The sequence below is a fragment of the Struthio camelus genome, chromosome 8 (assembly GCF_040807025.1).
Source record: "Struthio camelus isolate bStrCam1 chromosome 8, bStrCam1.hap1, whole genome shotgun sequence".
Classification (NCBI taxonomy): domain Eukaryota; kingdom Metazoa; phylum Chordata; class Aves; order Struthioniformes; family Struthionidae; genus Struthio; species Struthio camelus.
Genome location: NC_090949.1, coordinates 13,280,040 through 13,294,001, shown reverse-complemented (window position 1 = coordinate 13,294,001; position 13,962 = coordinate 13,280,040). Strand labels below are relative to the sequence as shown.

The following is a 13,962-nucleotide window of genomic DNA, read 5'->3' as shown; positions in this document are numbered from 1 at the left end:
AATTTCTGTAGCCAGTTTTTCTGAGGGAATGAAATTTGTGTGATCGGTCTGTCTTTATCTACTTTCCCCAATAGCTTTTGCATCTCTTGGCCAATGATGACTTCATTTGGCACATACTCCTGTCCTGTTCTCTGAGAAATAGCAGATGGATAGAGAAGGCATTACTTGATCCACCTCCTTTAAGGAAAGGCAGGAAGAATTGAACTGTTAACTATTCTGTTTGCCAGCTCCCAAGTGACCAGTCAGCATATGTCAGCCAGTCAGCCATGTAACTGTAGATAAGCAAAAGAGACGATCAAAAAACACATGACAAACTCCAGAAAGGCAGGTGTGGGTTAAGGGAGGTGGTGGAATGAGGGAAGGAGCCAATGATGCTGTTGGAGACTGAGAAGTTTCTGTGTTAAGGATGCATAGGACATAGGGTGTGAATCCTTGAAGGCTGATATTTCATTAGTTTCCCTAGTACTGGAATGAGTTGGGAGGGAAAGATAATTTCCCCCTCCAACTGTACTGTAACTATTGGTCTCACATACTAAATAATATGCTAATAATCACCGTTGTTAAATAGTTTTCTCTTGCTTACTGTTTTTACTTGTGTGGAAATACGATATTCTGTCAGAAGTTAAAATGAAGGGGTCTACTGCAGATTCAGTGAAACTGAGAACTGCAAACTGATTAAAAAGATTGTCTAAAGTTGTGATAGAATTCACAGTATGTCCTCAAATCTTTTCTGAAGTAGAAAATGCCTTAAAACATGAAACACTTGTCTGGAAGTTTTAACAGCTAGAACACTTTATTAGCTTGCATAACAAGCTCTAGAGAAAGAAATTAAGCCTATTGTTTTACTGCTGCTAGGGACTGAAATATTTTCTATTAATCACAAGTGACGATTGGGGAGTCTTTGTTTCTTTTTAAATTTTTCTTGAGATATCGCCTTGTTCCACTTTCACCACACACCTCACTGGTTCAGTGCAGTGATGTTAGTGGAAGGCTGAGATGTACTCCCTTTGTCAGCCTCTAGGCCTTGGTTCTCTTTCTGAGAACATGATAATTTTATGAAAAACAGTGCCTAAGTGCACGTTGATGAGATTTCACTGTTTAAAGCACTGTTTGTGGGATTCCTTGCTGTACTTAATGTTAGTATTTTACGATGAAATTTTTCAGCTTCTTTGTAAAATTCGTAGAAATTAACTTCATAGAATTTAAACCACTTCAGAGAATTAAGTTAAAATTAGCTTTATAGAATTTACCAAAGAATTCAGTCTTAAAATCTCATACCATGCAAACCCCAAGCTTCTGTATCCAAAATCTGTAGTTTAAAAAAAAAAAAAAAAGAATGAAAAGTCACTTTGATAGATACACATAATTCTTTCATATAAAGCAAATTGAGGTAAAATTTGCTTTTTTTCCACTGATTGTCTAGTTCAAAGACCCTTTAGCCATTACAGAGAAGGTAGATCTAACTATGGGTCAGCATTTTCTCTTAATGAGGGTTGATGAGGGGCATGTTTTGTCTATTGTAGACTGGCTGCTGCACTGGAGTGCCTAATCTCTGCCTTGCCAGTACTTGATTATCTTTTTTTTCCCCCCAATATCACACTGCTTTGCAATTAGTAAAGCCCATTCTGTTGATTTTCAACTTCTGAAGGAGTCCCAGTCTTTTTCTGAGTGCTTTTTTCCAGATATTTAAAAATTACAAAAAAGCTAGGACTTTCTGCACTTGCTAGCTAGCATAGTGAAATTGTGCATTTCAGAGTCATATATTCGACTTCACTTTTCTAGTCAGGCTTTTATGAAAGGCAGATCTTTTAGATGCATATGAGTTTTGCTTTGTTTAAAGGTGTGGAGAGAATAAATTTAAAACGTCAGCTTTGCATTATTACGGATTTTTTTTCCTAGTGAACACACATGCTTTTTTCACGCTACAGGAAGCTTTACTTAAAAATGCAAGTTTAGAAAAAGTCTTTTTACTGTACATACAGTAGAGCTGGTGATTTCTCTAAATTGCTATGCTTTTCTACTGAAGTACTGTGTCCTTTGAATCAGGTTTGTGTTGATGGCCAGCTCAGGAAAAGCTTGATTAGTCAGAGATGCTTTGAAATGTTAAGGGAGATAAATAGAAAGAGCAAGGCTGTTTGCTGTAGCTTAATCCTCCCAAGGCCAGTTTATACTGGAAAGATAGTGTCTGCAGAGGGATTCATTGTTTCCCACCTTCTGAATTTTGAATTCACCACTCTAATCGATATGCTTTAATGTGCTTATTGGTTACGTGCTGGCATGGCTGCAGTACAACTTGAGTTCCTAATGAGTTACAGGTGAAGGAAGAGAGAGATGAAGCCCAAACCCAGTACTTTTTGTTGGGGCTGTGCTCATTACCCGTGGGCGAGGTTGGGTGTGTCTGCATCACCCTCCCAAGACCAGGACTGTGCGGTAGGGCCAGTAAAGAGGGAAGGAAGCAGGAGTGGTGGTTCCAGCTAGTGGGAGATGATGGCCTCAGTCAGAGAAAGAGTTTAAGAGGGTAGAAGGGTAGCTCAGTTAAAATGAGGTTGTAAACACCTGGTATGAAATATTCTGTTAATAATAACCAATATTTAAGTAAATGCAGTCACTGCGATGTACTTTTAAATAAAACTCTAGTTTTTGATTAACTTTGCCTTTTTATTTTAAAACAGCTTCTAGAAACTAATTATTCTGTTAATTGCAGTTACAGTATAAATATGCAAACAAATTACCATAGGAAAAGTCATTATTTCATGATCCGTGACAGTTGCCCGTACGCACGCTTTTTAATTTCTGACGTACAGTAATTCACACAAAGGTATCCAACTGTGGAAGAGAACCTTCCCCCACCTTGCACTGGCTGAGCACCAAGAATGCTCCCAGATGATCGCTGCGGACTGGGTGACATACAGCAGTCTGCTTGTACGAATTATCTGATTCAGGGTTTGGACAAACTTCTGGAGAACAGGTACCTGTACCACGGGCTCCACAGTATGCAAGTTGCAATGGTATTGTAAAATGTATGTGTCACACTTCGTAATTGCAAAAATACACCCACACCCATTTTTGGATGCCAAATAATTCTAACGATAAGCATGGAAGGGCAAGATAGTTGTTTGACTGGAAGAATGTGAATGATCTATTTGAGGGGGCTATCAAGGAAGAGGATAATGGGAGGCGTGAGCCTTCACAGCTGGTACTTGAAAAAATTGATGGCAGAAAAAGCACTGCCTACATCTGAAATTAAAAATAGAGACAGATGCATTTTCTCCTGGCGACAGCTGAAAATCTGAGTTATGCCCTTATTTTTTTGACACCTCGGCAATGTCTTGATGAAATATGCATTTGTGAATTCCACAACTATATTTTTACATGCAAAGGAAGATAATATTGGTACTAGGCAATAAATACGTCAACTCCTCTACTAAAAATACACTTAAAAGTGTATAAACTTTTGGAACAAAGTTTCTTTTCTGTTAATTGTTTCCCTGCCAGCCTAAACATAATTCACTTGGAACTAGGTTGCTGCAGTCCCTTTGAAGCAGAGTTTGGAGCTGGTATGACTGGGCTGGGGCATTTCAGAATGTGAAGCCAGTAAAACACAAACAAAAAACTTGGAGGGGAAAGGGGAGAGGGAAGGGGAGATGTTAACCCTCTGCTGGCTACCTTGCTTATAGTGTTCAAAGCTGGACACTGTAAGCAGGTCTAGCACAATCGGGGTGGATGGCTGTGGGACCCTTAGCTGGCTGTCGTGGCTTTAGCCGTACTGCTTACATGGAAAGCTGTTTGTGACGGTTTTTATACTACGCACTTCATCTGTAGCTTTCATCCTTTAAGCTTTTTGCTTGGAACTTCACTGTATTACTCAAAGTTTCCAATTAAAAAGAGATGTCTGCTTTCCATTAAACCTTCCTTGCTTTCTCACGTGACTACAAGAATTGTCATGCGGGTCTAGACTTTGGCTTAGGCTTTAAGTTCTTGATTGACGCTTCCTGCTTGGTAGGAGTAGCATCGTGCTTTTGCATCAGCTGCAAATGGTTATGAGTTATTAATTGAAAATGAGACTTCAAGCCAAGCATCTTGTGTTCCCTTTGCAGAAACGCAGCTGAATGGAGCTGAAAGGGCCACAGATGCAAGAACTTGAACACGTTTCTGAAAGTTTAAGATGTGTCTGACAGTGACTTCCTTACCTTAGTAATAAAGAAGAGTGTTTCCACAGGAGCTTAGGATATCTTGACTCCAGCTTATTAATGTACTAACTGGAATGGTGTTCTGAGAACAGCTCTCCATAGTAAAATACTTACCCTGCTACAGAACAATATTAATTTGTCTACTGATAATGCAGCTCAATGGAGGAAAGTAATGTTTTGATAAGCATGCGGGAAGATCGTTCCTTTCATGTTCGATACAGGTAAGACTGTATTAATTTTAGTATGAGTGATTAAGTATTGTTAATGATAGAAAACTAAGCAAATTTACAGCAAAAAGTTTGGAATCTCTATTGCTAGTATTATTGAAGCTGAAAGTCAAAACAACACTTTTTTTTTTTTTTTTGCTATTCTCAGTTTTTGAACAATGAAAATTCACTTTTGAGATTAGTATAATTACATGGTTGTATAATATTGGAACTGTTTGTGGTTGCAGAATAGTACATACTTGTTTGTGTTTCTTTATTATGATTTGATTTGTAAGAATGATGTGAAATGTGATCACTATATAGTAGTACATACTCTCTATTTAGCTTTTAAGCTGCTTATGCAAATTGTTGGGTTTTGTCTACTAAAGTTCTCTGTACTTGTCCCATTATTGCTTATGTGAATGATGAATTTTCAGGTGCACTTTCTTCTGAGAGCACAGTTTTCCTTGCCTAAATAAGGAGCTTTGATTGATTAGATAAAAACTGCTTTGACATCTTGGAGTGAAAAAGTGTTGTTATTGCAAGTACTTTCCCTTCTGAGAACTTTTCTAACGATGCTGAAAAACAACAAAAACATTGTATTTTGCACCATATTTAGTTAGCTGGTGTTTCAAAGGGTAGATCTTGCAGCTCATTCAATAGGAAAGCATACAGCAACACTGGAATGATTATTTTAAAAACAAATAAAATAAATGTTTCTAAATTTCATTCCCCCCATGCTCCGTCATCTTTACTTTGGAGGCTTTGTTGTTGTTGTTGTTGTTGTTGTTAATTAACAGAAACAAAGTACTGCCCTTAATTGTAAGACAGCACATGCTATTGCTTAAAATTAATTCTGGGGAAAAGGAAGGTACTTGCAGTATCCATTCTCATACAGCTGTTCTGACAGTGTTAGACTGCTGTTGGACTGGTCTTGTCTTCCATTTCATAGAAGTACAGTATTACTTCTGGTTAGCCATGTACTCAACAGGAGGAGCTTTTTCATGGCCAATAAGGAGAAACATGGGAAATGAACTACTCTCTGCTGTCTTTTATTTTACTGAAATCCTGCTATGGTGGCTTAGATAGCAGGAATCCCTATATATCTGAGCTTTATACTTTTGCCATTCTATGTGTTTCTTGGGTATATCTATCTGCGAGCAGTCCTGTAATGTGTTTACACACCATATTGCTGATGTTCTTGGTCCTCCCCAGACAGCTCACCTTTTATAAAACCAGGAGCAGTTCAGGGAACTATTAGGGAGGTAACTGGATGAAGAAAGCAGCATAGCTAATTTGTCTGTTTTAAACTGACAAGCCAAAAATAACTTTAAAACATTTGGCAATCATGGTCAGGGTGAAATGTCTTACTGCTTCATTCTGTGTTTCAGTACAGGCTTGAGTGATGCTAATTAACAATAAAAATATTTATAACGTTTCTGTAAGAACTATAATGTGATGAATGCTTACAAATCGCCAAAGCCTATTCCTTAAAATTTTTTTCAAATATTAAATTTTTCCAAAACTTAGAGAAATTGCAAGTTAATTCAGCATGCTGAACTGCAATATTATGAAATTTTTAATTTAATAGGTATACCTCAAAAAGATTTGATTTGTTTGTAGTTTAAAATTTAATGCAGGCAAAAAATCAGGTCATAAATTTCTGGTGTATTTTGTTTATTTATCTATTTTTCAATCTTTTACGTACAGTAATTATCCTCGGGTCATTTGGCTCCCAAACTGATTTCCCTTTCCAAGTGATATTCCAGTAGAACGGACTTTAAAAAGAAACTGATAGTCCACCCTTAAGGAAAGGGCTTACTATGGTTCTTTTTCTTCCTGTGCAGGCTGTTCCTCTCTCCCCACTTAGACAGAGAGTATCACTTCAGCAGCTACAAAAATGCCTGCGCTGGTATAAGGAACCTATTTTTGTTCAAGCCTAGTTCAGTGCCGGAAAATAAAATGCCGAGGATAACGAATATGACTAATAAGTGATCAATAGAGTAAACATTTGTAGAACTTCCTTTGTCTTAGCCTGTTCAATTCATACACCAGAAACCTGTAACTGATAGTATGATGAGTGGAGCTGTAGAACCCCAAATTCTGTTGTTGTTGTTGTTGTTGTTCTTTAACACTCAGTTTCCCATCAAACTGACTAGACATAGTGTTCCAGTGGATACCTCAGTAGTTAGGACTGGTCAGTATGGTAATGCTTCAACGTTATGTGTAGAAACCAAGAATAAGGGCTGGATTCACGATAGTATATGATCTTCATTGTGGAATGTTTGTGCCGTTAGCAATTTTATATATTTGAAATAAAGAGTTTTTCTGATTTTGTGACTAGGTATTGACACATGTCACAGCCAAGTTACACGGTAGGGAGAACCACCCCCCCCACCCCCCCCCGCACACCATGAAAATTGCCGTGAACGTTCAGAAACCCTCTTTGTGGGACTGAACAGAATACAATTAAGTTAGTAGAATTCAGGGTACAAGTTTTCTTACTTTCTTCTATTGCTTTATTTCTTACCAGTTTTCTGTTCTTTGCTGTAATATGAGAACAGCTAAAGAAAGAGAGACTCCAAACATTGGAGAAAAGCAAGGAGGTTAGGGTGGAGACATGCACTTAGGGCTTATTTTCTTATAAATGTCAAAGATTCAAAAGAGAATGTAAAGAAGGTCAAAGAAGATTTAAAAAAAAATGCAAAAGGGAGCCAGACGAGATGAAAAGCTTAGAGTAACAGATAAGGATGAGGTAGTTTTACAAATGAGAAATTATTCAGGAGATGCCAACCTTTCGGAGAGAGTAGGTCCAGGGCAACTATAAGTAGAATAACAAAGTGAGGCACTGTGTGCGTATTTCCACAATAATATCTGGAAGAACGTTATCGTGTTTAGCAGGAACAGAATTTCATTAGAAGTACCCAGATGAATGGGACTTTTTGTCTCCGCTGATTCAATATATCTTTTGTTTAGCCATTGGGTGTTGAATAAATAAGTAATTCAATTCAGCCCTGGGAACAGAGAAAGTAATTTCATATTCTCCTTGTAACTATTTAATGACTTCCTAAAATATTGATAACCTACCTCTGTCTTGTCTGCCTACGTGCTATTTAACCACATTAGTAGGACAGTTTAAACAACTCCTGGGATCGTTCCTAAGAGGTGATTTTTTTTCAATGGAGAACAGTTGTGTAGATCTGTTTAAAAACATATGATTTTTCATAACTGTTTATGAAAGACTATAAAAATATCTTTTTTGAGTCCAGTTTTTGTACTTGATGAGTAAGCCTGTCAAAATTTTTGCCCAGAAGTGACTTGGTAAGCTAATCGAATGACTCCATAGCTCTCATGTAGCATTAATTAAATATTAATACTGGGTACAGGCAACTGAAATAAATTGAAATAAATATTTCATTTTCTCTGTTCTTTCTTCTTTATAGCTTATGTAGACTTTGAAATTGTAAAAGGTCAGTAAGAATCGGTCTAAATGGAAATGAAACTTTAATTTGTTGTCCACAGATTCTGACAACCTGTCAATACAACCTTTCTAGAGCTGTGCTCATAGTAATATTAAAATTTGGGTTACTTTTTAGTTGAACATTAATTCCCATTCTTATTTAACTCTTATAATTCTAGTTGAATTGAGACATGTTGGAATAACAGTTGATATTCATCAGTCTTGATATAAACCTTAGCTTCATATCTTTTAATGTTCTGTATGGAAAAAAAACCCCAGATCTTTCATTTTTATAAGTTATACTAAGTCTGGGTTGCAAAGTCAAAAGATTAGATTTCAGGTCCTTTGATGAAAGGGTAATGCTGCCTCGGCACTTTACAGTCTTTGGAATAACGTGAAGTTACTTGAATGAGGTGTAGCAGAAAAAATTGCGAGTCTGTAGCATTCTCTGAAATTATCTTTTGTACCTTTTCAAGCTGTGTCTTTCCTTCATTGATTAGTTGGCTGATTCATTACCATTACAAATCAAAACATGAATTTATTTTACAAATTAAATTTATAGAACTGAAGTCTGGTACAACATTTTGACTGTTATGCCGCATACACGTTTTGCTGAAGGTCCTACTGTAAGTCCTTCAACCTAAAAAACTAAATAAATTAATGTGGTTGTGTAATGTTCTAAATCTGAGGAGCACCATATTTTCTAAACATCACTTTAATTAGACCTGTCAGTTAACATGAGGTGCCCGGAGAGAACCTCTTGGGATAGGATTATTTAAGATTACCCAATGAAGTGTTTTAAATCTTAAACCTTTAGTTGCTGATGGTGTAACATACTGTACTTAAGCATTTCTGCCTTTTTCCATTTTACGTACAGCACATGCACAATGTAATAAAAAAATCAGGTGGTGTGTTCTAGCAAATAGAAATTCTTTCACTTCTCTGAGGAGAATTTCCAAACCTAAAAATACTGCGTGTGTTATGGATATCCAAACTGAGAAGTTGGGCCTGGGAAGAACTTCATGCTTGAGTTGTAATTTGGTGTCTGCATCTTTACCAACTACCAAGCATATGTTATTTTTAGTTACCAAAGTAAAAAATGTCTGTCATCTCATTGTGCTTAAGCTGTGGAATGTCGAAGACCAGCAGGTATGGTACTATTTTGTGTTGGTAGCTTGTTTTACTTACGATCTAAATTCTAGTTCTCTTGCAAGTCAGTGGGTTTTTCAAAAATATTTCCTTCTTACTCGGATTTGAGTAGAATGTTGTATAACATTTTTCTGATTGAAAAAAATTAAGTATTGCAGATCTATTAAATATTTAATCTCCACATCTTGTCAAAACAGCTGTTTTCTAGTGTTGTCATTAAAATAACTGTTGGAATAGCCAATATTTGTGATTGTTACTATTAAAGATCTTGCATATGAAGGAAAACTGGTTTAGGGATAGGATTCTAAGAGAGTCATTCTTACAACCAGTAAATCGCAAATGATGACATAAGAAGGATATATTTAATTATACAAGATGTTCAGTTTTGGAGTACAAGCCCATCTTTTAGAGGGACTATTGTTTACTATGTAGTCCAGGTGGAAGAACAATTCCAAAATAATGTAAAACTTACAAGGTTGGCACGCAACGCTTCTTGACAAATACTTAAAGAATGTATTTTACTGAGTTTGCCTTGTGAAAAACCTTTTTAAAGTGGAAAGGTGGCACTTTTGTGAGCTTTTTGAAATGCAGGTATTTTGGAAAAGCTTGTGTACTATATTGTTTCAGGATCAAGACGGTGAAGTTTTCTTTCCTTGTCATTCTCCTCTTCCCCAACTCCCTTGCATCTCAGAGCTGTAAAGAAGAAAATGTTCATGTATAGTCATTAACGCTTACTGAAATTTGAAATTTTGCCTCTTGTAGACCTGAATTCACAATAGCATAAAGGCACATGAATGTTTTTTTTGGCAGTCAGTTTTTTGACAAAGCTTCTTTGTTCCTTGTTCAAAATGTGTAATGTTCTGCAATTCTGCTATGTAATTCTTTAATGAATGTCTTTGCTGCTTGCAGTATTTTATAACTGTGTAATTACACAGTTCTTTGCCTGTAATAAAAATCAACAATATTTCAATGGCTTATGGAATGATGGGGTTTGAGGTTAAGTGCTTGAACTGAAATGCATCTCATCATTAATTCAACTTGGTTCTTTTTTGTTTACACTGTGAGACTTTTTGTAGCACTGGCACTATAGGAGATGATCACATGCCAAATAGTATTGAATTAATTGTGGAATAATTTGGGGAAAACAAGTCGTGGTCTCTGATACACAGAAATATTGAACTTCTACTTTTTTTATAGGACATTCTGGAGGTAACTGTGCTATCTACCTAAAAATAAAATTGTCTTTTTTGGGTGTTGGGGGATGGAAGGGAGAGCTACGGGTGATATTATTGATTGTCTGCTGTAATGACTACCATACCCATTGTACCTGTGTTTTACTGTTACAACCTTTAATTTCTTGATTGCTCTACATCCATAAGTCAGGAAGATAAAAATCTGAAATGCTGTATTACGTTTGTCAAAATCAATATTCACCAGTAATCTGCATGCTTGATTTTTAGTTTGCTGTTCCAAAATTATCTAGCTAGTAAAGGCTCTTTGCATTTTAGAGTCATAGTGGTGCTATATAAGGACAAAGTAGCGTTCAGATTTCTTCCTTGAGACTTTAAAAAAAAAAAAAAAGAGCTGTCACAATGTTACATTTGCTCATCACTATCAGAGTTGCAGTTTCCATTTCAGCATTTGTTTCTGTAATATTACAGTAGCGAGTTCATTGCTTACACTGTGGTGCTGAATCCCTGTTCTAAACAAGTGGAGACCTTCTGCATAATATGCACCTCTTCTGAACTATTGGGCCAAGTACTACAGTTAGAATGACAATTTCCTCTTCTTATTCAAATTGTGCAGGATGGAGGCTTCCTGCCTAGAGCTGGCTTTGGAGGGTGAGCGCCTGTGTAAAGCAGGAGATTGCCGAGCTGGTGTATCTTTCTTTGAAGCAGCTGTTCAGGTTGGAACTGAAGATTTAAAAACGCTCAGTGCTATTTATAGCCAGTTAGGCAATGCCTATTTCTACTTGCATGAATATGCAAAGGCCTTGGAATACCATCACCATGATTTAACTCTTGCAAGGTAATCTTGAGTCTTTCTTTAACCATGTTCTCCATTTCATTTTGTTTTTGTAAAGATGAGCAGTTGATTGTTCATTTGCTTACCAAAGCCTGCTATTAATACTGCGTAGTGAGTGAATGTGGTGATGGCAGGAGGCTGAGGAGTCCAGCAGCAGGTAACTTGATTGCCCTTTAACTGGGGAGCTGATAGTCAGTGTAGCACCGTAATTTTAGTACTGAGGCCTTGTCAGGTTTGTGGATAATTACATGGCTTCTTTAAATCCACTCCTTATTTACCCTTTCCTGTTTCTAAAACTCCATCTTTCTGGTTTTCTAGAATGTTAAGATGGCTCTGCTGTTCACTAGACAGAACTCATTCACGTTTCTCTGTGTAAAACCCATAATGTGATATTACGAAATATAAAAAATGTATGCATTTCATATACTATTTATATGTCTGACTTTCAATGACTTAGTATAGATCCAATAAAAAACAGAGGCACATAATGTAGGACTTCACCACAGTTTAGGCACAAATCCAGTCTTCCCCCTTAGCCTGTTTAAGTGTTATAACCACGGAGGTACTTAAATTGGCAAAGGCATCCTTGTGTCATTCCCCAAGCATTGACGTCTTGAGTAAGTCAGTGTCAGTCTTGCACCTTAATCTCATTTGGACTCTTGAGATGAAGTATTCCTCCAAGCTTTCTGGGAGACTGGTATGTCTAATATAGACAATTATACATTATATATAATATAGACAATTATAAGACAATTTATGATATGTAAAGTGCATAAACAGTCGAAATTTTTCTAATCATGTGCCTATCTTTCTATGTAATCGTTACAATGTTTCTTTTTATTCTCTTCCTAAAAGAAGTGCAATGTCTTATAAAGTAGTTTATCAATACTGTGAACACTGACAGTTGCATAAGCAGCACCAACAAAATTAAATGTCCATAACCACAGATTAAACCAAGTTTATGTGAATGCATTTTTAGATATAAAATGAAACACACACACACACACACACACACACACTCACACACACACATATTTGTAAACATTGGTAATTTCCTAAAAAAAAAAAAAAAATTGTCTACCATACATTGATCATCTCTGATTTCAAATTATACACTATTTAATGGTTGTTTTGTGTCTGCAATTTTAGGACTATTGGAGATCTGCTGGGTGAAGCTAAAGCTAGTGGGAATCTGGGCAACACCTTAAAGGTGCTTGGGAATTTTGAAGAAGCTATTGTTTGTTGTCAAAGACATCTGGATATTTCCAGAGAGCTTAATGATAAGGTAAGAACTGCTTAGGAATCTGGAAGTAAACTATGTATTACTATAAACCATGTGTATTAACAACCCCCTTGGTATTGGTAGTAAGATGAATATGTCACTTTTCAGAGGGGAATTAAATACTGAGCATTCAATTACTTCTAAATAATGAGAATCTGTTAGGTTTAAGAGGATTGTTTGCACCTAGAAGACTACAGGATCCAGATTTATAAATATTATCCTGCATTTTATTTAGTTTTTAAAGATAATTGGACTCAAGAATTCTTATGTATCTCACACCTTCAAAGGGAATAGTAAGCAAACAATTTAATTGAAAGATATGGCCGAGTGGGAGTAAGGTGGGTGACGACGTGAGCATGTTCAGAAAGGTCGGAGCCTCTGTTGACAACCACTTAACCTTTTTCTCCTTCTGTGGATTGTGCTAACTGTTGTTAGGATGTGAGACACCAGCCTAAAGCATGAAGTTTTAGAGCCCTATTAACACATTGCTTTTGTTTTAGGTGGGAGAAGCAAGAGCACTTTATAATCTGGGAAATGTGTATCACTCTAAAGGGAAAAACGTAGCTTGTGCAGGGACTCATGATCCAGGGGAACTTCCAGATGATGTGAAAAATGCGTTAGAAAAAGCTGCAAATTATTATGAGTAAGTAGTAGCTTTAGATGTCAACGATTGAGAGGATGCGATCATCGAATTCATTAAAATAGTGGGAGATTTCTTGGTGACATGAACTAAGCTGTAAAACAGCGCTGCTTATTTTGCAAGCAGTGGCACGCGTGTACTCAGAGCAGTGGTACTTGAGAATTTTTTCCTTTTAAAACGGAGAGTGGACTTTTCTTTGTTCTGCCCTGAGTTTTAGTGTACCTCTTATTCCCAAGTCCTTTCGCTTATACTAGAGTCCTGTCTTACTTTTAGAACCAAACTGACACAGTAACAGGGCCTTGGTATAACTGCACTTGAGTTGAGATTGTCTTACTTCCAGTAACTTCAGTTCACGGATTTTTGTGGCATATGCAGTACTTACCTTTCTTTCACGGGAGAATATCCGCTTTCAAACTAGTAGTGGATGTTGAGCAAACGTAGGTCCTTTGCTGGAAACAAGCACACCAGCTTGTGTGAGAATGAAATAAAAAACTTCAGTATCTCACAGGAAACGCTTCCTGCTTAGTGGGAAATTTATGGTTGCATAAAGGCAATTAAAATAGGCCAAAGTAGAATACCTCTGCCTCTTCCTTTATATAAACGAAAGGAAGAAATTTTTTTGTTCAAATGACTATGTGAAAACATAACTTACAAGTTGCTACTCTTCCCCCTTGCCTCACTTTTCTCAAATCAGGGAAAACCTGACAATAGTCACAGAGCTGGGTGATAGAGCTGCGCAAGGGCGTGCCTTTGGAAATCTGGGAAATACACACTATCTTCTCGGGAACTTCAGGAGTGCAGTTATAGCCCACGAACAGGTACAGAGATCCACTAGAATGGACTGTTAGTTCATTCTAACAAAATATCGCTAATTGCTATTGATCTTGTGTATGTATGTTGGGTTGGATCTTGCAAGTTTTTTAGTGCAAGTTAGGCTTTAAATCTTAATGGCATAGCTTTAAGTCTGGCTGCTCTTTTCAAGTGTTGGCCTAAAGAACAGATACTCTACG

The 13,962-nt window shown here is 36.9% G+C and overlaps 1 protein-coding gene across 5 annotated transcripts in view; it reads left to right on the top strand.

The window, feature by feature from the left end:
- The window catches only part of GPSM2 (G protein signaling modulator 2), a 32,125-nt gene that overhangs the window by 8,732 nt on the left and 9,431 nt on the right, over positions 1 to 13,962 (top strand). For 4 of the 5 annotated variants that reach the window (XM_068952146.1, XM_068952147.1, XM_009669791.2 and 1 more), the window contains 5 exons: positions 4,098 to 4,411; positions 10,812 to 11,033; positions 12,180 to 12,315; positions 12,813 to 12,955; positions 13,647 to 13,770. In XM_068952146.1, coding sequence (XP_068808247.1) covers positions 4,350 to 4,411; positions 10,812 to 11,033; positions 12,180 to 12,315; positions 12,813 to 12,955; positions 13,647 to 13,770 — 687 coding nt within the window. In that variant the 5' untranslated portion in view covers positions 4,098 to 4,349. The remainder of the gene's footprint in view (positions 1 to 4,097; positions 4,412 to 10,811; positions 11,034 to 12,179; positions 12,316 to 12,812; positions 12,956 to 13,646; positions 13,771 to 13,962) is intronic. The other variant, XM_068952148.1, reaches the window with a different exon arrangement.